Genomic DNA, 23,631 nt, shown 5'->3' on the forward strand with positions numbered 1-23,631 from the left:
AGGGGTCAGCTTTCTGCTAAGAAAAGCCACAGGTTTTTCCTGCCCATTTACCATCTGTTACAAAACTGCTGCTAAGCCCATTATTGATGTTTCAGTTTGCATCACAAATTCCTGAGTAAAATTGTGGGTAAATGGCATGGACGATCTAGATAGAACTGTTTTCAAGTCCTTGAAGGATCTTTTTGCTTCTGAAGATCATTGTAGACTTGCAAACTTTGGTGTGATATGTGATAGGGACTGATATTGTGGTAACAATGGATACAAGCCACTATCTCTAGGAAAGCTCTTACCTGCTTTTTTTGGCATTTACCAATTCGGTATGGCTTCCATTTTGGTGAATTGGGGCTTTACTAACTCCCTCCAAATTTATATAACCCCCAAGCAGATGTCCTGCTGTAAGCAGGTGCAGGTTTTTTGGTGGCTTAGGAACACAGTTCATCATCTGCTGGAAGGAGGCTGATAACCTTTGATGAGGTCTTGTGGTGTATATATCAGGTTGGACCCAGTCGCTCAGTTAACTCCTCTACCCTGAGCACTGGGTTGGCATCAAATTTAGAGACTTCACTTATTTTTCTGAAGTCATTACAGAATTTGAAGCTACCGTACAACCTATGAGATGATGACATTAAGACGAGACCATTCACTGGTTCTTTTAAAACCCCAAGACTGAACATCTTTTTTATCTCAGTGATAGCTTGACAATGAGCCTCAGGACCTTGGAGTGGTTTTAGGTTAACTTTTATGCCTGGCTCTATCTCAATATAGAGATTGTTTGACAATTGTTAGGCCCAGTAGGTCTGGGAAAACCTCTTTTTTTTTTAATGCCCCGTTTTTGGTGGACAGACAGGACCGAAGCAATTTTTACCTTCGGCTCAGTTGCTTGCCCTGACCTGGTCATAGGTTGGGCAGCACACAAGTCTCTATTCTGATGCACAGATGCCTAGAATTTTTGAGTCTGTTTGGGGATCCTCTTGAAGGCATTTTGTCAAATGCTGAATCTCTCACTTCCCTATATGAGGAGGAGGTCCAACCAGCTGAATTTCTCTCAGTAGTTGTTTCAACAAAACAAAAGAAAATGTTTTCATTTCCAATCAATGCTACTTCCCTTACTACAATGTCTGGGTTTGGTTCGATAAACATTCTGTCAAGGTGTTTCTTCATCATACATTTTTTGAGGATATTATATACAAATTCCTCTAATCCTTGATGGGATCTGCCCTTCAACCCATGGCCGCCTCTGCACTTAGCTGACCAGTCTAAATTGCTAAATAGGGACCTAATGACTGCTAATGTTAACACTCAGTTTATTGGTTTTGTTGACCAAATATTGTTGTGTTGACTGTATGTGCAATGCAGCACTGGATACTATGTCACAATGTGTCAGGTATCTGCTTTCCAGATTTACAGGGCAATCATGCTTATTTGCTGGTTGGTGGAGCAACAGTGTTGGAAGGCTTTCTTTAATAGTAGATCATCTTTTCAGCTCTTCACTGGAAGAAATCATAAAAAAGGCAACCATGCCTACCCCAGCTATTCTAAGCTAAGGATTAGTGGCACTGGTCGACACTTTTTTTCTCCTGCATAGAATGTTTCTTTCCGGCCTCTAATTCAGGTTCTACTTCCCGAACCCAGGGCCGTGACAAGGGGTGGGCAGGAGGGGCTGCTGTCCTTGGCACTGTGGTATCATGTGAGGTGGGGGCGCTGCAAGGAGATTGGGGGAGGGGATTTGTGTTGTAAAGGGGAATTTGGGGGGCAGCAGGGGGTAAGTATTGTTCTAGGAGGGGGAATCTATGGGGTAAATGTGCAAAGAGCGGTGATTTAGGGGGATATGTGTTGGGAGGAGGGATGGGGGGGAAGAGGATTTGTGCTTGGAGGGGGATTTGAAGTGGAGGAGAGGATGAGTAGTTGGAGGGGAAATTTCAGGTGTAGTGGAAGAATGCTAGGAGGGGTGTTTTTTTTTTTGGGGGGGGGCATAGATTTGTACTGGGAGGAGGAGGAATTTATGTTTAGGGGGTAAGCTTGCAGATTAGTGCTCAGTTTATGTTGGGGGGGGGACGCAGTTTGGCATGTTCACCCTGGGGGCTAGATGACCTTGTCCCGACACTGCCCGGATGAAGTCCAAGTGGGAAAGACCACTCCAGGTGGGCTGGGTATCGGGTGCCGGTCAGATCCGCAATCCAAATACGTGTGAGACAAAAAGAGATGACCGCACTCCGATATAGATCAAAAATTGGAGTATATTTATTGCACATCAAACAATAGGCAACTGGAACAACACACTGTGAATGCAGGACACAAAAGGCAGACGCGTTTCACGACTTAGAAATGTCGCTTACTCATTACCATGTCATGGTAATGAGTAAGCAACATTTCTAAGTCGTTAAACGCGTCTGCCTTTTGTGTCCTGCATTCACAGTGTGTTGTTCCAGTTGCCTATTGTTTGATGTGGAATAAATATACTCCAATTTTTGATCTATATCGGAGTGCGCTCATCTCTTTTTGTCTCACACCGACACTGCCCGGACCCACATGACTTATTACACTTCGGGCTTAGGGAGTTCTTCTTCGCTTCCATTAGAGCTGCGCATTTTCACATTCCTATCTTTCCAGATAATGAGGATTTATTTGCTTTCCCGTGTATGGCAATCAATATCAATTTGTTGTCCTTTCTTTGGTCTTGCTTTGGCCTGAGTTTCACAAACGTTCTCTGCCTTTTTCATCTCTGAGGTATTAGAATCATCACCAGCTACTTGGACAACTACATCACAACATTTGGAATACTTGAGCCTTCTCTTGGATACCCCTTAAGCCAAGGTCTTTTTATGTTAGGAGAAGTTAAAAAAACCAAGAGTCAGGTCCTTCAACTTGAATCCTGGCTTTGACAGTCAATGGGGAACTGCATGCAAGTGTGCTGGTTGGCGGTATCCACTGTCAAAGCAGTTTCCTTTTCTAATCTCCACTAAAGCACTTGGTCAAACATTCTCACATCATGGGAGAAATTCAGTCTGTCTCTGGACAGACTCATTTGGTTACATCCCCGAACCAAGTTCTCTGTCATGGTGGCTTCTGTCCCCAGTGCTGTCAAGCGCACATTTTTTTCCCTAATTTAACGGAAGATTGTTACAGTGAATAACAATTTTCTAGGCCCTCTCTCTGTCCAATCAAAATTAAACCAGATGCCCTCTCAGTGGGCCTTGCTCTTTCCTTCAGCTGGGGGTAGAAGAAACCTTGGCTTCATAGTGTCATCACAGTTCAGGTGTCTGCCCTATATGTTATTTTTTCTTGAGCCTTATCTTCAGTCAGTAGGGTTTACAGGTAGTCTAGCTGATTGGTTACCATAACATCCTTTTTGAGTTCTTTGAGGAAAACGGCTCCCTCCCCTCATATGCTATTGGGTTCTCTTTGTACTGCCTACTTCAATTGCGCAGGTGTGGAGTGAGAGGGGATATAGCTTTGTTTGTAAACAACTATGTGCAAAAACCTCTGTGCTTAGTGGAAAAAAGTAATAACTATGAAACAAAATACAGTATGTGGAGAAAATAAAAATGTAAACACCAAAGAAAGTTCATTTGTATCATGGATGAAGCAGATCTCAAGCAACCTATTAACCACTTGCCGACCGCCGCAAGTACATATACTGCGGCGGTCAGCCCCGGCCAGGCAAAGTAACGTACCGGTACGTCATTAGCCTGTCACCGGTTTGTGAGCCAATAGCGGGCGAGCGGGCCCCCCCCCCCGGCTCGTTCCCTAAGAAGTCAGTGCGTGTGACCGGCGGACCCGATGTCTGCCGGTCACTCGCGATCGTTCGCCGGGAAGGGAGAAAGGCAGGTGGCTAATGTAAACAAGCCACCTGTCATTCTCCCCTGTGTAAAAATGGAGATCAGACGGTTCTACTATGTAGGACCGTTGATCTCTGTTTTTACACTAGTAGCCATGTCCCATCACAGTTAGAAACACGCCCCTAGGACACACTTAACCCCTCCCTCTCCAATACAGTTAACCCCTTCACTGCCAGTGTCATTTTTACAGTAACAGTGCATATGTATAGCACTGATTACTGCAGTTATGTCACTGGTAACCCCAAAAGTGTCAAAAATGTCAGTCAAGGGTCCGATCTGTCCGCCGCAATGTCGCAGTCCCGCAAAAAAAATTGCAGATCGACGCCATTACTCGTTAAAAAAAAAACACCAAAAATGACAAAAATCTTTCCCTTTGTTAATAAACGCGATAACTTTTGCGCAAACCAATCAAAATACGCTTTTTGCGATTTTTTTTTTTTTTTTACCAAACATATGTAGCATAAAACAAATTGGCCGAAAATGTTAAAAAAATTTGATTTTAACATTTTTTTTGGGGAATTTCATATAAAAAAATGTGAAAAATATTGTTATTTTTGCAAAATTTACGCTCTTTTTTTGTTTATAGCGCATGATCAAAAAAATCGCACAGGTGATCAAATACCACCAAAAGAAAGCTCTGTTTGTGGGAAAAAAAGGACGTCAAATTCGTTTAGGTACAGCATCGCACAACCGCGCAATTGTCCGTTAAAGTCACGCAGTAAAAAAATCACAAAAAAAACCCTGGTCAGGAAGGGGGTAAAATCTTCCGGGGCTTAAGTGGTTAACAACTACTTTACTCTCCGTCCACCAAAAGTGACTTGTGCAATAAATTTAAGTAACTAGTCCAAAAATTCATCTATATAAATTGAGCCAGTGCCACCGACTGCCTCTTTACAGCAACTTCGGTACACCGTCACCACACCAGTAAGCAAGCAAGCTGCTTACCAGAAGATATAGCCCCACAGTCAAGGCCCACACGCTAGCAGCACCACTCCGCTCAGACTGGCTCCCGATGTCAACAGACTGTGCCGTAAATGTCAAATTCCTGAGCAAGTATACAGAGCTCCGCTCTGATGCATTTATACACTTGCATTCTCAGGGGTGTACGAAACATATCTGGGGGATCTGTATTTTAATAAAGTAAATAATATAGTGATTTATGTACTATGGAGGCTTTCTTTCTCGCGGGTACTGTGTGAGAGTTGCGCTCGACACGCTTCTTACACCTGCATCCTCAGGAGAATTCCTCTGAGGAAGCAGGTGTGCAAAATGCATTGGGGCGGAGCTAAGGCATTTACATGATTTCGCATGGCTGTAATCTGGATCAGCGTGTGATGTGGGGGGCTCTGTTTACGCTCGTGCAAACCTAATAAATATGTAAGTGCACAATCTGTATTTTAATAAACTAAAGTGGATTCATTAACTATGGAGGCTTTCTTTCTTTCATATGCATAATTTGATTGGGGGTACCGTGTGACTACCTTGGATGGTGTGAGATTACAGCTCAAGAGTTTGACATTTGCAGCACAATCTGTTGACATCGGGAGGCTGTCTGAGCAGAGTGGTGCTGCCGGTGGATTGAAAAAAAAAAAGGAAAAAACGTGTTTGGGTCTTGATTTGTGGGGGTCCTATCTTCTGGTAAGTGACTTGCTTGCTCACTGATGGGGTGAAGGTGCACCAAAGTTGCTGCAAAGAGGCAGTGGGTGACCAGCACTGGCTCACTATATACAGATTCATTTTTGGGATTTGTGCCATTATTTTTTTGCATAAGTCACTTTTAGTGGTTGGAGAGTATAGTAGCAGTCACTAGTTTGCTGGATATCTGCTTTCTATCTATGATGTTTACATGAACTTTCTTTGGTGTTTAAATATTTATTTATTTATTAGTTGGTTCTTTTGCATGTGTCACTTTACCTTTGTTATTTTATTTCGAATTTGTACTTTAATAATTATGAATTGAGTGAGTTAGCCCATCTATATTTGTTTTTCACATATTTGAAGTGTGTTTGTAATTAGACACATTGTAGGGTCTTTTTTTTTTTACATTTGTTTGCCTATTCGGACCTCCCTGTCTGTGCATGGACCACAAGCTTAGGTATAAGGTGGAAGGCAGCCAAACTGTTCGTTATATCGAAGAGGAGAAAGTAGTTCCAATCTTTACCTGCAGGGCAAAAGCGCTGTGGTGCTGAACATTTGACCTTAAAAGCACTTTAGGACCCTTTTATTCATTACTTTTCACCACAAAAAATGATATTGGACAAAGGTTTTCTTTAAATAACTTGTCTGTGTTTGTATAATGTATTTTATTCAAAATTCACACTGTAAATTTGTCTTTTTGAACAGGGACTAACTATTAAGCCTTTGGTTCAATGGTTAAAAGTGAAGAAAAGTGAACACAGGGAAAAAAAACTCAATGAAAAGCTTCATGGCCGAGTAAGGTCCACATTTTGTTTAAATCTCTTTGTTTTGCAATATTGTTTTAAGCCAAATTTGTCATTGTGTACTAAATATTACAGTTTCTTTGTGCTACCTACCTACAACACAGATGAGTTTTTTTGGCATTAACGAATTGGATTCTTGTGTCATTAATTGGAAAGCAATGCACCAGACAATGGTGTATTAAATGCAATTGTTTTCATATAGAATTTGTCAGACAACACTTTTTTTTTTTTTTTTTACATTTACTAAAACCTGATCCACTAGCAGCCTTGCAGATTATGCTTTGACTTGTGTTTTGGTAGTGAGCTATGCAGTAAGAATCTCCAAAACCATATCACATAAATATTTATATAGCATAGTAATTCTTACATTTTAGGGTCCTTTCACACAGGCTTTCCGCTCTGTTTTGCTCAGCGGGGGTCGATCCGCCGATCCCTGCTAAGCAGGCGGATGACAGGTCCATCTCCGCTTACTTTGCAGAGACAGACCTGTCAGATCCCCGCTCTCCTCTATGGGAGATCAGATGAAAACGGACCGTCTGTCTGTTTTTATCCCATTTCTATCCGATCCTCCAGACGGATGGAAAATAGGGTTTCAACCGTCTGGATTTTACAGACAGGATCGGATCGGATAGCAGCGGATGTCCGCTTGCTATGGGGCACCCAAGCTGAGCTGCAGCTCTGTGTGTCCATTCAGCCACGCCCCCTCTCTCCTGATTGGCAGCCGCGAGAGCAATGGCACTGCTACTGTGTCTCAGCCAAGCAGGAAGGAAAGTCCCGGACGGTGAGGGACTCGTGGACATCGCTGGACAGAGATGAACCTCAGGTAAGTATTAGGGGATGCAGGGGAAGCTGCTACACACAGAAGGCTTTTTATCCTAATGTATAGAATGCATTAAGATAAAAAAAAAACTTCTGCCTTTACAACTCCTTAATTCACCTGTTTTCAAGAGAGAATATATTTCGTTCTTCTAATCTTTCCTTGTAGCAGAAGTCCTCCATGACTCTTATCAGTCTGGTGTCCTTTCTCTAGTTCCCCATAATCTTTTTGTTCACTGGCATCCAAAACTGAACTGCATATTCCAGATGAGGTCTTTGTACAGGGGCAAAACTATGTCTCTCTTTTTGGAGTCTATATCTCTTCCTAAAAAAAGGTGAAGGCAAAAAGAAAACAAATAGAAAACAGGTAATATAAGTGCACAGCCACCAAATCAAACAGAGCTTTAAGGTCTGTTTTAAGTTGTAGACATCTTGTAAGCAATGGCGGCTGGTGCTCCATGGGCCAGGGGGGGCGGGGCGGCAGACGGACTGCACTATACACCCAATCCCGGCCCCCACCAGGCCCCACACCAGGACCCCCCCGGACCCCCCATGGCTCACTCACCCTCAGCGGCGGCGGCGGCAGCAGCTTCAGCTTTTTCCCCCTCAGTAGAAGCGTCTCCTCCCCCATGCCCAATGGCATGACTTCTACTTTCGGCCAATCAGGAAACAGGTCTCAGGACCCGCTTCCTGATTGGCCAGGAGGCGGATCTGTATGACAATAGCGAATATTCATTCCCTATTGTCACACAAGTGGGTGGGCTCAGGGCACAGAGCACTGCGCCCCGAGCCCACCTTTTTTTTTAGCCTGTGAGAGCCTCTGGCTCTAGTCACATGGTTAAAAAAGCCCCATTGAAATCCATGCGTCCGGCACCCCGCATGTAGATTAGGAGGCCGGACGCATGGATGGGGGGACAGCGCCCCTGCGCCTCCAATACACCAGCCTCCACTGCTTGTAAGGATGCTATTCCATTACAGAGCTTGATGCCATCTGCAATTACAGAAATGGTACTTTTAATCCCAAACTCTTTATCATTTATAAATGATTTAGAGTGGAAAGCTTTTTTGGCCAGACTACTTTTGTGGGTCACAGAAATACACTGACCTCTGACCCAGAGCTATTGCCCGCTCTTAGCTGATGAGGCAGAGCTGCTTCTGGCTGTGGAAAGATCCTGACAGTATTGTCAGGATCCACCCGGTTGATTGATTGAAAACTGGCTCCAGCTCTTAGCGCACAGCTGATAACTCCTGCCCTGCTCAGCAGTTCAATGAGCGATGGAAGAGAAAAAAGCAGAAAGTGGGGACTAACAGTCACTGCTTTTAGCTCCAAGCAGACTGAGAGGTGAGCAATCAGTGGTTATGTGGCTGCTCAGTTCTCAGCCTTAGAGCCAAACCAACATGGGACAGCTGCAACATCACACTAATGCTTCAGCATAGAAGTGAGTTTGGATGTTTTCTACTTTCACCCCCCCAAATGTAACTAGAAAATTATAAATATATGTAACATTTTTAAAAAGCAGACATGATACATTTTGTAAATGCACATATGTCTGTATTTCAAAAGGCATTCGATCACATTTGCTCTGCAATTGAAGATGTCTCTGGACAAATCGGGCACAACTACATGAGGGAAAAGTAAGTAAAAAAAATAGGTTAAGTTGTCTGAATACCTAAGAACAGACATGTGATGTAGCTTATCAATTATTTGATATAGTGGCTGCATGGATTTCTTTTTGTTTTCTGTTTTTTTCCCAGTAACATAACTCCTGTCCTAATATGCTTACTGAGTGTGCTATATCTATAGAGGAGCAGCATTGTCACCCTAAGACAGAAAGTGTAAGGGCTATAGAATAACACCGTATTCCTGAACTTTATATAATGTGAGAGGTATTTCTAGTTCACAGTTGGGTATCATAGGGTTGATAAGACTTTGTGAAATAAAATCACAGAGAAAGAGAATGTCACCAGAACACCAAGGATCTCCAGAACAAAGCTTTGAACTCGTCCTGGAGATCCTCGGTGTGCTGGTGACATTCTCTTGCTCCGATTAGACACACACAGTTCAAGCCAGTGGTTGCTTATGCACCCCCTTATAAGCACCAACTTATATGCACAGCCATTTCTTCAGGAACATGTGTGTTGGGAATAGTGTGATAAAATCATAAAATTGTCATAAATTTGCACATTAAACAGATGTAACAAAATGCTTTCAATTGTATATTTAAAAATAAAAAGTAAGCAAATAAGATACTTTGTACATTTATTTATATGTTTTTTTTTTTTTTATAAATTCACTGTTTATTGAAAAAGGAATAGGCATACAGCATATGTAAGAGCAGTGGTACATGTCCAAAAACAGTAAGCAAACAGAAGACAATGTATAAGGTAATAAGTGAAAACACATCTCAGGACATATGGTCCAACATAGATAAATATGAGAGGTAAGAACCAAGAGTCGACAACAGGGCGTTGGCCCTCCGAAAAGGTCTCAATCCCTATCCCCGCCGACATCCATCAAATGGCCGGCCTATGGGGGCAGGGAGGGACCGATCCGGCGGCCCGCCCCACTTATAAATTCCGAGAGGCAGGTAGGTTACATCTGCCTAAAGAAAATAAAATCTCAAAAGAAAAGGAAGCCATAGAGCAGAGAAGGGAGGGAGGAGGCTAAAAATGGAAAGGAGGAGAAAGGGGGGGGGGGGTGGTGGCGGCCCCTCGGTCCGCCGACAGCCAGCTAGGCGATCAAAGTTTTATATTCATCGGAGAAGCTGAATTCATGTCAATAGTACCATCGTTTGAGGAATTTCTCCCTAGTGCCCCTGTCAGTCGCAACAAGGTCCTCCATTTCATTGATATGTGCCACTTTACGCAGCCATAATGCCACCGTGGGAGATTGTGCCTGTTTCCAGAGAAGAGGGATACAGCTCTTTGCCGCCGTTAGCAGGAGCGGCAAGATTGATTTCCGATAAGAAGACCGTGGAAAGCAATTGTGGTGGAGAAGGAAGAGAGCAGGGCCCAAAGTGAGGGTATGATCTGTGAACTTCTGCGAGATACGCATCACTTCCTTCCAGAAGGGTTGCAGTCTGTTGCAAGACCAGAAGACGTGGAGGAGGGATCCCACCTCCTCCCCACATCGCCAGCAGAGGTTCGAACATGAAGGGAACATCTTATGCAGTCTGGCCGGGGTGTAGTACCATCTGGTCAAGAGCTTATAGCCAGCCTCCTGATACTTGGAGCACGTGGAAGTCTTATAGGTGAAAAAGAAAATACGCTTAACCTGGTGGTCCGAGAGAGAGAGCCCTAGGTCCCGTTCCCAGTGAGTCAGGTACAGGGGTCTGAAGTATGGATCGGAGCCTGATAAAAGGCGGTAGAGCAGAGATATAGTATGGCGCAAGGGAGAGTCCGATGCACAAAGTTCCTCAAAAGGAGTAAGGCGTCTCGTAAACGAGGTTGCCGGTGGCAGGGATTGCAGGAAGTGAGCCAGCTGTATCTTTTGCCAGAACGACAATGTGGCAAAGGTGTGATCCGAGAAGAGAGTTTGCCGAGAGATCCAACGACCACGGACAATGAAGTGTCTAGCTTGGTGACGACCGGTGGTCTTCAAGGCGCGAAAACCTGGGTCAGTCAGGCCTGGGGTGAAGTCCTGGTTATCGAGCACCGGGAACAGAGGTGAAGGAAAGGTAGCGATGGAGCCCTCTCTACACAGCCTACGACCCAACGCCAGGGTGGCCCCTATGGTCGGGTGATCCGAGGTCCCGCGTGGCAGGGCAGAGGCTCCCCAGAACAGAGACTCCGGCGAAGAGTCACCAAAGCTCCGTTCAATGCGCACCCATTGTTTCAGTGATCCATGTACATGCCAGTCCAGAATCCTGGCCAGGTGGCATGAGGCATAATATAGCGATGCGTCTGGGAAGGCCATGCCGCCACTCAGTTTGGGCATACGAAGAACTCTGAGCGCCAGGCGGGGGGAGCTCCGAAGCCACAGAAACCTGCGGAATACCTCACCTCATTGATCTTCCGAAGGAAGGTCTGGGGGACAGAAATAGGAAGGGCTTGCAACACATAAAGCAGACGGGGCATGACATTCATTTTTATGATGTCACAGCGCCCGAACCATGAGAACATTCCCTTCTGCCAGCCCTCCAAATCCTTCCGGATATGCACTAGAAGAGGAGGGAAGTTGCATTCGAAGATGCGATCAGGACGGTTGGGGAGAAAAACGCCCAAATATTTAATATGCGAAGAACTCCATTTAAAGGGAAAATCCCTCTGGAGAAGGGTCAGTAAGGCCGGAGGCACGGAGACCGGGAGGGCCTCAGATTTCTGATGGTTGATTTTATATGAAGATAGCTCTTCATAGTTGCGGAACTCCTTCATAAGATTAGGCAGGGAGAGAAGGGGCTTGGATAAGAAGAAGAGGAGGTCGTCTGCATAAGCCGCTACCTTTGGGGCGAGCGACGTAGAGACCCAGATTCCACTTATATCAGTATTCGCCCTAACCAACCTCAAGAAAGGCTCAAGGGTCAGAACAAAAATCAGCGGGGAAAGAGGGCATCCCTGTCTTGTCCCATTGGATATTTCCAAAGGGCCGGAGAGCAAGCCGTTGATCTTAACGCAGGCCGACGGGCGAGAGTAAATCGCACCAATCCAGGACAACATGCGTTGCCCCAGCCCAATATGTCTCATGGTCTCCATAAGGAAGACCCAATTCACCCGATCAAACGCCTTTTCGGCGTCCGTCGAGAGGAGCAGCATGGGGATCTTCCGGGCGCACGCCAAGTGCAGCAGATCAATAGCCTTCGTGGTGTTGTCCCTTGCTTCCCGGGAGGGTACAAAGCCCACTTGATCATCGTCCACCAGTTGCGGGAGCAGGGGGGCTAAACGAGAGGCCAGAATCTTGGTGAACAATTTCAAGTCCACATTAAGGAGCGATATAGGCCTGTAACTCTAGCAAAGGAGGGGGTCCTTACCCTCCTTCGCTATCACCGTGATGTGAGCGCGGAGTGAGTCCACTGGGAACTCCGCCCCCGAACCCGCTGCGTTATATGCGGTGAGAAAGTGGGGAGCCAGAATGTCCTCAAAACTTTTATAGTAGGCCAGAGAGAAGCCATCTGGCCCTGGCGCCTTGCCACTCTGAGCTCCCGCCACGGCCCCCGAGAGTTCGGCAGGGAGGAGGGGCTCGTCCAATCGTTCTAGAGCCTCTGTGGGAAGACCGGGGAGCCCGGAGGTCTGCAAGTACGTCCGGATCTTAGAGCGGAGCGCTGCCCGGGCCGGCGAAGATGAGTCTGGAGCCAGATTGTATAATGAGGAATAGTACCTGCGGAAGGCCTCAGCAATATCCTCCGTGGTGTGGACCTTTCGTTGCGACGAGGAGAGAATTTCTGGGATAAACGTCTGTGCCCGCTGTTTTCGTAAGGCTCGTGCAAGGATCCTGCCACATTTATTCCCGTGCTCGTAAAACACGCGTCTGCATTTGGCTAACAAAGCCTTCGCTTTGAAGAGGGCCAAGGAGCGCAGCTGCTCCCGGAGAACAGTCAGCTCCTGAAGGGCCGATTGTGCCAGCGTTCACTTGTGGGTGGCCTCTAGCGAAGCTATACGCTTCAGAAGATCCTGTACCTGTTGTGTCCGTGCACGCTTGCGTTGAGACCCTAATTTAATCAGGACCCCTCGCATGTAGGACTTATGAGCCTCCCACACCATTAGCGGCAAACTTTCCGGAAGGGCATTAGTCGCAAAGAACCCCCTAAGTTCGGTCCTAAGTTCCTCCAGGAGGCTAGGATCCTGGAGGAGACCGTCATTGAGTCGCCACTGCCATTGACGTGTCTCCGGGGTGCGTAGGTCCATCTCAAGAATCACCGGCGCGTGGTCGGAGACAGTGATGGAGCCAATAGACGCCGACACTACACGTCCCAGCAGGGCTTGGGGAACCAGAAAATAATCAATGCGCGAGTAGGAGTCATGGGGAGAAGAGTAAAAAGTGTAGTCTCTAGTGGTCGGATGAAGGACCCTCCACGCATCAACTAGATGAAAGGCGTGAAAGCCCTTCTTAAGTCGCTTTAGCGCCGCGTAGGAGATGTGGAATGTTCCGCGAGAAGCGTCCAGGATCGGATCCAGAACAAAATTGAGGTCGCCTCCAAGGAGAACCTGACCTTCCATAAAATCGTGGTGTTTGGAGAGCAAAGATTCTAGGAACGGGACCTGTTCCGTATTGGGCAGGTATAGGTTGACCAGGGTGACCAACACAGAGCCCAGACGACCCTTCACAAATAGAGCTCTGCCCATCTCATCGCTCCACGAGTCTAGGCACGTCCACGGGGTTTGGCTACCTATCAAAATGTTAACCCCTCTTGATCTGGAATCAGGCGAGCAACTGTGGTAGACAGTGGGAAATCGTCTGCCACCCAATGAAGGGATTTTGGCAACTCTGAAATGGGTCTCCTGCAGGAAGCCAACGTGGGCCCGAAGGCGATGAAGGTCAGTCAGAACAATGGAGCGCTTTTCAGGGGTATTGAGCCCCTTCACGTTGAGCGATGCCAGGCGGATGGGATCAGCCGGACGGGCAGCCATCACCATCTAAGGGGAGGGGGGAGGAAGAGGTAAAGGGGGGGAAAAAAAAAAAGGGGGGGAGGGGGTAAATGAGAAGAGAAGGGCAATAAAGAGGGAGTAGGAGGGGAAAAGCACAGAGAGAAACGAAGAACCAAGGAACTACAGTGCCAGTGGCACAGTGAGAGCTAGTCTCAAATCGCCTAGGGTTCCAGACCCACCACCCAAAGACCGAGTGGGGCGTGGGGAACCCCGGGAAAACAAAACCCTATGGGGGGAACGGGGAAGGCCACACCGAAAAGAGGATGGTGACCGCTCCCCTTCCATCCCACGTCGACCTAGGAAAGGGTGATATGTGAGCATCACACAAGGAATATAAACATTGAGGAACATCGGAGGAAGCACCGCCAGTCTGAGGCGGGGAACATAGTGATCTAAACATTGAGCCATGTAAAAGACAATAACAGAAAGTAACTGAACAGCCAAGAGCAAGGAAGGACGGTCCAGAGCGCCGGCTCCCAGGGCAGCACCCCCCGACAGACCCCAAGGGCCCCGAGGATCGCAGCCCCACAAGCCCCCGCAAGGGACCCCCCCCCAAAAGACAAAAAATATCAAGGGTCGCAGCAAATAGCAAGGCCCCGGGTAGGGAAAAAACGGGGGGGGGAGGGGAAAAAGGAAGGGGGAGGGGGGCGAGGTGGGAGGGGGAATGTGGCCAAGGAGGAAGGGCAAGGAAGGAAGGAAGGGGGGGAAGGGCGAAGATGGGGAGGAACGGAGGGAGAGGGGGAGGGAAAAGGAAGGGAGAGGGAAAGGGAAGGGGGGAGGGAAAGGGGGGGAGGGGGAGGGAAAGGGGGGAGGGGGAGGGAGAGGGGGAGGGAAAGGGGAGGGAAAGGGGGGGGGAGGGGGAGGGAAAGGGGAGGGGGGAGGGAGAAAGGGGGAGGGGGGGAAGGAAGGGGGGAATGAGGAACCCCAACACTGCCTCCAGCCCAGCACAACTATCAAAATGCTTTTAAATAGACACGGAGCTTTCAGTGATAGCAGAGGGGAAGGGCAGCCTGACATTCTACACAAACCTCCAACACATGTATCTCAGAGATCGGCAAGGTCCTTCCTCAGTAATACTAGTTACCATATAGGTCTGTCCAAGCGGTAGGCATGTCCCCGACTGAGGCAACACCGGCAGAGCAGCACGGGGCCCCGCGGGACCTCCGAAGAGGATCCTCTGCGAGAGCCAGGTCCCCCCCCACCCCACATGCTCGCCATGACCCCCAGCAACAAATATCCCCATATGCAGCCAGCGGTGAAATTCAGGACCGGAAGAGGGCAGCCGGGAGGCACAGTCAAGCAGGGCAGTCCGCAAAAGCAGTCAGCGATAGGGGGACACCTGATGAGCACCGTGGTCCAGCAGCATGCAGGGGGTGCGAGCGTGAGGTTCAGCAAGGAAGCAGCAGTCCAGCGGGAGATGAAAGGGGGGCCATGCCTCAACAGACCAGCCAAAGCCGATGGGGTGCCGGACCTCAGGTGACGCACCGGAGACAATAGCGTGCGGGTGCGATGGGTAAGGGGCTAGCTGGAGACATCAGGGATCGGGACCAAGGTAAGGGCAAGAGTCAGGGAAGGAGGGGGCCATACTCACACACCTCGCCCTAAGTCTCCGGTGCAGCGACTCCCGAACTCTGCGGAGGCGGACCCCGATTCTGCCGACGCTGCCTGCGGGGGAGCGGAGAGCCCAAGCCACGGGGATCCCGGCGTTGGTCACGGTCCGGAAGCAGGGCCAGCCAGTTCCGGAGCTCCACCCGTTCGATGCCAAGGAAGTCACAGAGAGACGGCAGGTCTGCGTGCTTGTGAAGCACAAAGATCGATCCATTCTTCCGCACCGTCAGCTGTAGGGGGAATCCCCATCGATATGTGATCTCAGGCGCCCGGAGCCTTTCCAGCAGCGGTTTAAGCATCGCTCGGCGTTGCAGTGTGCCCCGTGCCACATCCGGGAATATCTGAATGGTAGCGCCATCAAAGTCAATGGGGCCCTTGGACCAAGCCTCCCGGAGCACCCGTTCCTTCAGTGAGTACCGATGCAGGCGGCAGATGACGTCCCTGGGTCTAGCTGGATCAGTGGGACGCGCTCCCAAGGCTCGATGGACCCGATCAAACTCCAGGGTGACCGGAGGATCCGGCGGGAGGACACGGGACAGCACAGCTCTCACAGTTTCTGCAAGGTCTTCCGGGCCAGTGGCTTCAGGTAAGCCCCGGAGCCGTAAGTTGTTGCGACGGCTCCAGGTCTCATGGTCCTCCATCCTTAGCTGATGAGCGGCAAGGACTTCAGTGTGTCCGACCTGGGTCTGTTCCAGCCGGGATATCCTGGTCTGTAGCGCGCCGACCACAGACTCTCCCGCCGTCACTCGTCCCTCCAGGGAGGCCAACTCGCCCCCCAGCTGTTGGAAGTCCCGCCGGTGTTGGTCCGCCACCTGTGCCACTATTGCCTCCATGTCTGCTTTCGTGGGAAGGGCCCTGAGGAGAGTCCAGATGTCCTGTATATCCCCCAGTTGAGACGGGATGTTGGAGGCAGCCATGGGGGAGGCGGCAGGGAGCACAGGGGAACTACGTGTAGGCGAGGATGCAGCCATCAGGCCAGGTCCCCCACGTGGCGTCAGAGTCAGGACCCGCGGCGTAGAGCTGGCGGACTCCGGGAAGAAGGCTCGGATCGGGGTCACCGAGGGGGTCCTCAAGGAAGAGGCTGTAGCGGGCTTAGTTCTCCTCTTTCTGCGGACGCTCATAGCAGCGAAAAAAGCAGGTAATGGTCGACTAGGGAGGCCGGAGAGCGGGAGCACCAAGTGAAAACGTCCTCACACCGCCATGTCCAAGCCACGCCCCATTTATTTATATGTTAATCCATTCATGCCACCTACTAGTGGCCCTTTAATTTGGCATTAATGCTTTGAAGAAACTTTTCTAATCCTGTGTCCAAGGTGATTGGCTTTCACAATGATCACTTGACCACGAACCTCTTCCACAGGTTCCTGATCAGAAGCAGTGAGCATGCTCTCATCACACTGCATGGATGCATTTGTGTGGTGGCTGGGTGTTACAGCCCACTTTTCCTGCTGCTGCATATACTGTATGCATTATGCAGTCAAGACAAGGTTAATATCAAAACAGCTTATCTGCTGTCACTTTAGATTATGTCTGCTATTGTTTTTTTTTTATTATTTATTTAGTTGTAAGTAGTAGTTGTAATACTTAAATATGAATTTCTAGTTCTTTCTCCAATATTTTAATATGCCAAGGGTTTAACCACTTGAGCCCTGGAAGGGTTTTACCCCCTTCATGACCAGCGCATTTTTTGCTATTCAGCACAGTGTTACTTTGATTGGCAATTGCACGTCATAAATATATAGTGAACCGGCGCTAGTTTCTAAAGATGCTCAAATATAAGATTAAAATTGATCATGTAAAGCGTTAAAAAACGCATCAATTCCAAATGATAAAAAACGCATGAAAATAGCTCAATAATTTAGCTATGCATGATGCCAACATGAACCAAACGAAAAAATAGTGACCAATAAATGGGAAGAGTTTCAATGTAAATGTAAGTGTATCCTTTGATATCCAATTATCAAAGGATATAAAAACACATCATGCAGAAAGAAAATTGCAAGTAGATAAAATGAAACGTGTGTTGCAAGTGGGGATAAAAAAATTCACAAACAAATGTGATATATATTCATGGCACATTCAAGGTGTGGTGTTTATACCATAAAGGAAGGTGAAGAAAATTGTAAAAAGATATATTTTGAATAAAATGTGTCCTAGTGGTCAAGTACCAAGGGAAATGCAAAGTGAGTGAATAAATAATAGTGGATAAATGCAAAATATCAAATTTATCAAACTATTTTTTCGTTTGGTTCATGTTAGCATAATGCATCGCTAAATTATTGAGTTATTTTCATGCGGTTTTTGTCATTTGGAATTGATGCGTTTTTAATGCTTTACATGATCAACTTTAATCTTATATTTGAGCATCTTTAGAAACTAGCGCCGGTTCACTATATATATACTTTTACATCTGTCAGTATTTGTGATAATACAGAATTGGCTGCTGGTTTTGTATGGGATTTTTTCCCATTATTTACATCTTACCAACATCTACTTCCCTCCTGACTCCCTTCTTTCTTATACCAGATTAGCAGCGCATAGGCCTTCATTCTTTTCTAATTTCACGGTCATGCAATACTGTAGGCAAATTACATTTTTATCACATTTTTCACACATTGTGTGTATTTGATCACCATTTGATTACCATTTTTTGCAATGTCAAAAAAACAATCTTTTCTACTTTCTGTCATAAAACATATCCAATAAATTCAAATTGTATCATAAATTTAGTTCAAAATGTATTCTGCTACATGTCTTTTGTAAAAAAATCCCAATAAGTGTACATTATTTAGTCTGTAGGAGAATTTTAGCGCCCACAAACTATGGTATGTATATTTGAAAATTGATCAGTCCTGTTGTACTGATGGCTGATCTCATTTATTGAGGCCCTTAACATGTCAGGACAGTACAAATGACCATTTTTTGGAAAGTAGACAGTCTGAGGTATTTAGTAAGAGACATAGCAAGTTATTTGAAGTTGTAATTTTTTTGTCACAATTTTGTGGAAAAATAATAAAAAAAAATAATTGTATATTTTTTTACATACCATCACCAGAGCAGTACAGCATCATGTTATGACTGGTGTGGTGGTGATCAGAGACACTGACTGGTGACAGCGATGTGAATTTTTTTTTCATACAAAGCATTGAGTAAAAACCTGCTTAGTAAGGACAGTACACAGTACACACAGAAAAAAAAAAAAAAAAACAGTAAACATTGTTAGGCACACAATTAACCCTTTGATCAACCTAGATGTTACCTTTCTCAGCCAGCATCATAAGTACAGTGACAGTTTATATTCTTAGCACTGATCATTGTATTAGTTCCCACAAAATGTCAGTTAGTGTCAGATTCTTCGCCGCACTATCACAGTCCCATTATAAGTCTTTGATCACCTATATAGGAATACTAATTCCAGTATATATAGTACATAGTTTGTAGACACTATAACTTGCACGCAAACCAATCAACAGAATATATTTTGCCCTAAATTTATGAAGAAATTCGATTTTTAAAAATTTTTTAATTAAAAATTAGATATGTTTTATATAAGAAAGTACAAAATATTGGGGTTTTTTTTTTTTCAAAATGTTTGACTTTTTTTTTTGTTTACATAATAATAATAATAAAAAAAAAAAAACGCAAACAAGTGACCTCTACCTGTGCCACACCCCAAAAGTAGAATCTAAAAAACTGCAAGAACTAGTCTTACAGCTGGTGGACTTTACTGGCACATTACATGAGACCGAGACGTAGTGTTCAAAAACAAACAACTTAAAAACAATACATGTGACATTGCAATTTAAGGTGTGACCCCTATATACCACCTCTCAGATGCTAGTATGATACAGGTTACATGAACCAAAGAAGGTGTCTGTATATTGGGTCTCCTCTGTTGGTCAACATGTTTCGCTATAATGTGTAGCTTCCTCAAGACCATGAATGGAGGATGTCACATTCTGTTGAATATAACAAAGAATTATTTTACACATAAACATATATGTTTCTGTTTATACATATTTATTACATAATTGTATATAATAAGTAGTGTCAAATCACATATGCAGAAGGGAGTAAATCGAGTTTTGCACATTTCCCCCAAGGATTTATGGCAGCAATGGCGGAGGGCATCAAACAGTTACAATAACATCTGGGGGGCGGACATAGGACTCACATAAGGGCTAAAGCTGCACTGCAGAAAAGTAGATGTAAAGGGCCTGATATCTTTTCAAAGGGGAAAAAAAAACATGAGAATGGTAGCCCTGCTCGCCCTGTGGTCACTGTAAATTCATCTCTAAACAGTTATCTACCTGTTGAGAAGGATTATACTGTACCTGCGCTATGGAGTTTGAAAATAAGGGTTTTTGTGGTTTAAGCTGCCACCAACCTACCACTGAGGTAGTATGCAAATAAGGGGTATAGGTTTGTTGGTAAACAGCGCTACCACTATTTATCCAGCTAAATGGTCATAAAACCATAACATCCTCATAAAAAAAGCTGAACACAAACTGTGCTTAATGTTAAAGGAACCTAAAATCACTAAAGAGCCAATTGGGTAGTATTGGGTCTTAAAAAAGTGCACAGCTTTTAGTGAAAGGTATTCAGTGCTGGGTATTAAAATCCTGGTGCTGTGTGGGGAAGATGCTTAGACACGTTGTGATATGATCCTCATGGGGCCAAGGGTATATAATATATAAATATTGGGAATAAATTAGAAAGTGCCTGCATGCTGGATAATATTAAAATGTAGAGTGATATCTTAAAATAAGTCACACAGTGTGCTTAGTGGCTTAATGGTGCTTAAAAAATATACTGAGTGCTTCTATAAAGGTGCTTAAATGACCAGTGCTAAGACTGCCTTGTTAGGCTCGCAGGTCCAGCTCTGGAAATGATTGTGAGCATGTGATGTGGTGGGTGACACAAGATAGGTGGTGTGTGCTCTCAGTGATCCCACGAGGCGATGTGCGTGCTGGTAGGTGCAAGTGCTAATACCCGTGGCCCCCCACTAGGTAAAGCACTTACCACATGGCTAGCCTTTGGACCAGGTTGCACAGCTGTAACGTTCCAACCACTGGATTCCCACCTGGGGTTCCCCACTCAGATACTTCACAGGCGTTTGATATGCTTTCAATATAAACACAAAAGATCTTCCATTGCGTAATATGTACTAGATAGCATAAGAACAAGTAGCATCCACTCATGTTTGGGAAGTTCACTGTCAGCGTGCAGGGTCCGGTCGCCTTAGCTATCCCACATTCCACGGTCCAGAACCACTGCTACCGAAAGTGACGTATGATGTAAGTCTCGCCCTACGCGTTTCATCACTATACCTCTCACATTTTTGTAAATATTTTATTATAACTTTTCATGTGACAACACTGAAGAAATGGCACTTTTCTCCAATGTAAAGTAGTGAGTGTACAGCTTGTATAACAGTGTAAATTTGCTGTCCTCTAAAAATAACTCAGCACACAGTGAAATTGTCCAAACTGGGCCTAAAGTGTCAATATTTTGTGTGACCACTATTAGTTTCCAACACTGCCCTAACCCTCCTGGGCATGGAGTTCACCAGAGCTCACAGGTTGCCACTGGAGTCCTCTTCCAGTCCTCTATGATGACATCACAGAGCTGGTTACATAGTTAGTCAGGTGGAAAAAAGTCCATCTGGCTCAACCAATAAAGATGGTAGGATGGTAGGGACCTTGCGCTCCTCCACCTTCAGTTTGAGGATGCCCCACAGATGCTCAATAGGGTTTAGGTCTGGAGACATGCTTGACCAGTCCATCACCTTTACCCTCAGCTTCTTTAGCAAGGCAGTGGTGATCTTGAAGGTATGTTTGCGGTCGTTATCCTGTTGGAATACTGCCCTGCGGCCCAGTCTCTGAAGGGAAGGGATCATGCTCTGCTTCAGTATGTCACAGTACATGTTGGCATTCATGATTCCCTCAATGAACTGTAGCTCCCCAGTGGCGGCAGCAATCATGCAGCCCCAGACCATGACAGTCCCACCACCATGCTTGACTGTAGGCAAGACACACTTGTCTTTGTACACCTCACTTGGTTGCCGCCACACACGCTTGACACCATCTGAACCATATACGTTTATCTCGGTCTCATCAGACCAGAGGACACAGTTTCAGTAATCCATGTCCTTAGTCTGCTTGTCTTTAGCAAACTGTTTGCGGGCTCTCTTGTGCATCATCTTTAGAAGAGGCTTCTTTCTGAGATGACAGCCATTCAGACCAATTTGATGCAGTGTGCGGCGTATGGTCTGAGCACTGACAGGCTGACCACTCACCCCTTTAACCTCTGCAGCAATGCTGGCTGCACTCATAGCTCTATTTCCCAAAGACAATCTCTGGATATGACACTGAGCACATGCACTCAATTTCTTTGGTTGACCATGGCAAGGTCTGTTCTGAGTGGAAACTGTCCTGTTAAACCACTGTATGGTCTTGACCACCATGCTGCAACAGAATTTCAGGGTCTTGGCAATCTTCTTATAGCCTAGGCCATCTTTATGTAGAGCAACAATTCTTTTTTTTTTCAGGTGCCATGCTGAACTTCCAGTGACCCTGTATGAGAGAGTGAGAGCGATAACACCAAAAGTAACACACTTGCTCCCACACCTGGGACCTTGTGACACTAATGAGTCACATGACACCGGGAAGAGAAAATGGCTAATTTGGCCCACTTTGGACATTTTCCCTCAGGGGTGTACTCACTTTTGTTGCCAGCAGTTTAGACATTAATAGCTGTGTGTTGAGTTATTTTGAGGGGGCAGCAAAATTACACTGCTGTACAAGCTGTACACTCACTACTTTACATTGTAGCAAAGTGTAATTTCTTCAGTGTTGTCACATGAAAAGCTGTAATAAAATATTTACAAAAATGTTAGGGGTGTACTCACTTTTGTGAGATACTGTATGTATGTTTAAAGATGGTTCTTACTTCCGGTTCCGGCGCCCATGTGAGAGGCTGTGTGGGACATCGGCTCCGGGCAAACCAGCATAAAAGACCATTCTTACCGGTCCGCACTGACCATCCGACCCCACGCCATCAGAGGACCCAGAGGGATGGACAAATTTCTTCGCTGAATGGCTCTGCCGCACCGCTGCAAATCGAGCCCGCGGCTTCATCTGCGGCCTACACAGAGGCCTTAATGGCGGACGCCGCGCCTTTACCTCAGCCGGCCCTACAAGGTCAGTCCTCCCTGCCCATGCCTGAGGCCCAAATCGCCTCTCTAGCCCAGGCGGTGGCCAGCCTACTATCGCCCACCATCACAGAGGCAGTGGATAAGGCGATAACCCTGGGGATGGCCCAGCTGCAGAAGGAACTGGGAGACCACACGCGCAGGCTACAGGAGCTGGAACATAGGCTTTCAGATGTGGAGGATGAGCTCCAGGGCTCATTCTCGATGGACCAGCAAGCCAGGCAGACCCAGCGCTATCTATTGGACAAGCTGGACGATCTAGAGAACCGATCTCGGAGGAATAACCTCCGGATCATAGGCCTCCCTGAATCAGACGGAGCAGAAACGCTAATGGATTTGACCACTACCCGCCTCCCTCTGGCCTTGGGGATTCACACAACATGCATTGCTGAGAGAGCCCATCGCCTGGGGGCTCCATCTAATGACAGGAAAACACCCCGCCCTGTCATAGTGCGGTATCTAAACTACATGGACCGACAAAATATCCTCAAATCGTTTAGGAACTCTAAATTGTTCCAAGTTGATGGCCACAAGCTGTTGGTCTTTGCAGACTACTCGCAGGAGGTTACCAAACGCAGAAAGGCCTTTCAGCCAATATGCCAAGCTCTCTACCGCAAGGCTATCAAGTTCACCCTAGCATACCCTGCTACCTTGCGTTTAACCGACTTATCAGGGGAACAAAAGTCTTTCACATACCCTGAGGAAGCCGTGCACTTTCTTGACCGCCACTTCAACATCCAGGTGGAGCCACCAGAAACCCCGTCTCCCCAGCGCCCCCAGGGGGCAAGAGAACAACGGAGTCCACGGAAGGAGCCGACGAAGAGGCAACGCACCAATGGACCGTCGTCCGGTCGCAGGAATCGTTGAGCGACCCCACGCACCTGCCGGTGCTGGCCGCTCTTTTCTCATTTTCTCCAGGAGGAGACCTCAGCTCTGGTGTCACCTCACTTACGTGACATATTCCCTTTTCATACGTCTGGGCAGTGACTGCTGGCTACGATGCCCCTACGGCTCTAAGAAATACGGATCTCTATCCCGTGCCTCGGCGGCTCGGCTGCCCCCTCATGATCCCACAAACTTTCACTGCCTTGAAGGTATAGGTAATAGAATATGTTATATACTTATTGTTTAT

General features: G+C 46.5%; 1 protein-coding gene across 1 annotated transcript in view; it reads left to right on the top strand.

The window, feature by feature from the left end:
- SLC9A3 (solute carrier family 9 member A3) overlaps positions 1-23,631 on the top strand; it is a 342,657-nt gene that overhangs the window by 220,588 nt on the left and 98,438 nt on the right. Inside the window, exons 8-9 of the mRNA XM_082257740.1 lie at positions 6,183-6,272; positions 8,661-8,731. Of these exons, the coding sequence (XP_082113866.1) occupies positions 6,183-6,272; positions 8,661-8,731 (161 nt within the window). The remainder of the gene's footprint in view (positions 1-6,182; positions 6,273-8,660; positions 8,732-23,631) is intronic.

The sequence above is a fragment of the Pelophylax lessonae genome, assembly GCF_965119305.1.
Source record: "Pelophylax lessonae genome assembly, chromosome: 5".
Classification (NCBI taxonomy): domain Eukaryota; kingdom Metazoa; phylum Chordata; class Amphibia; order Anura; family Ranidae; genus Pelophylax; species Pelophylax lessonae.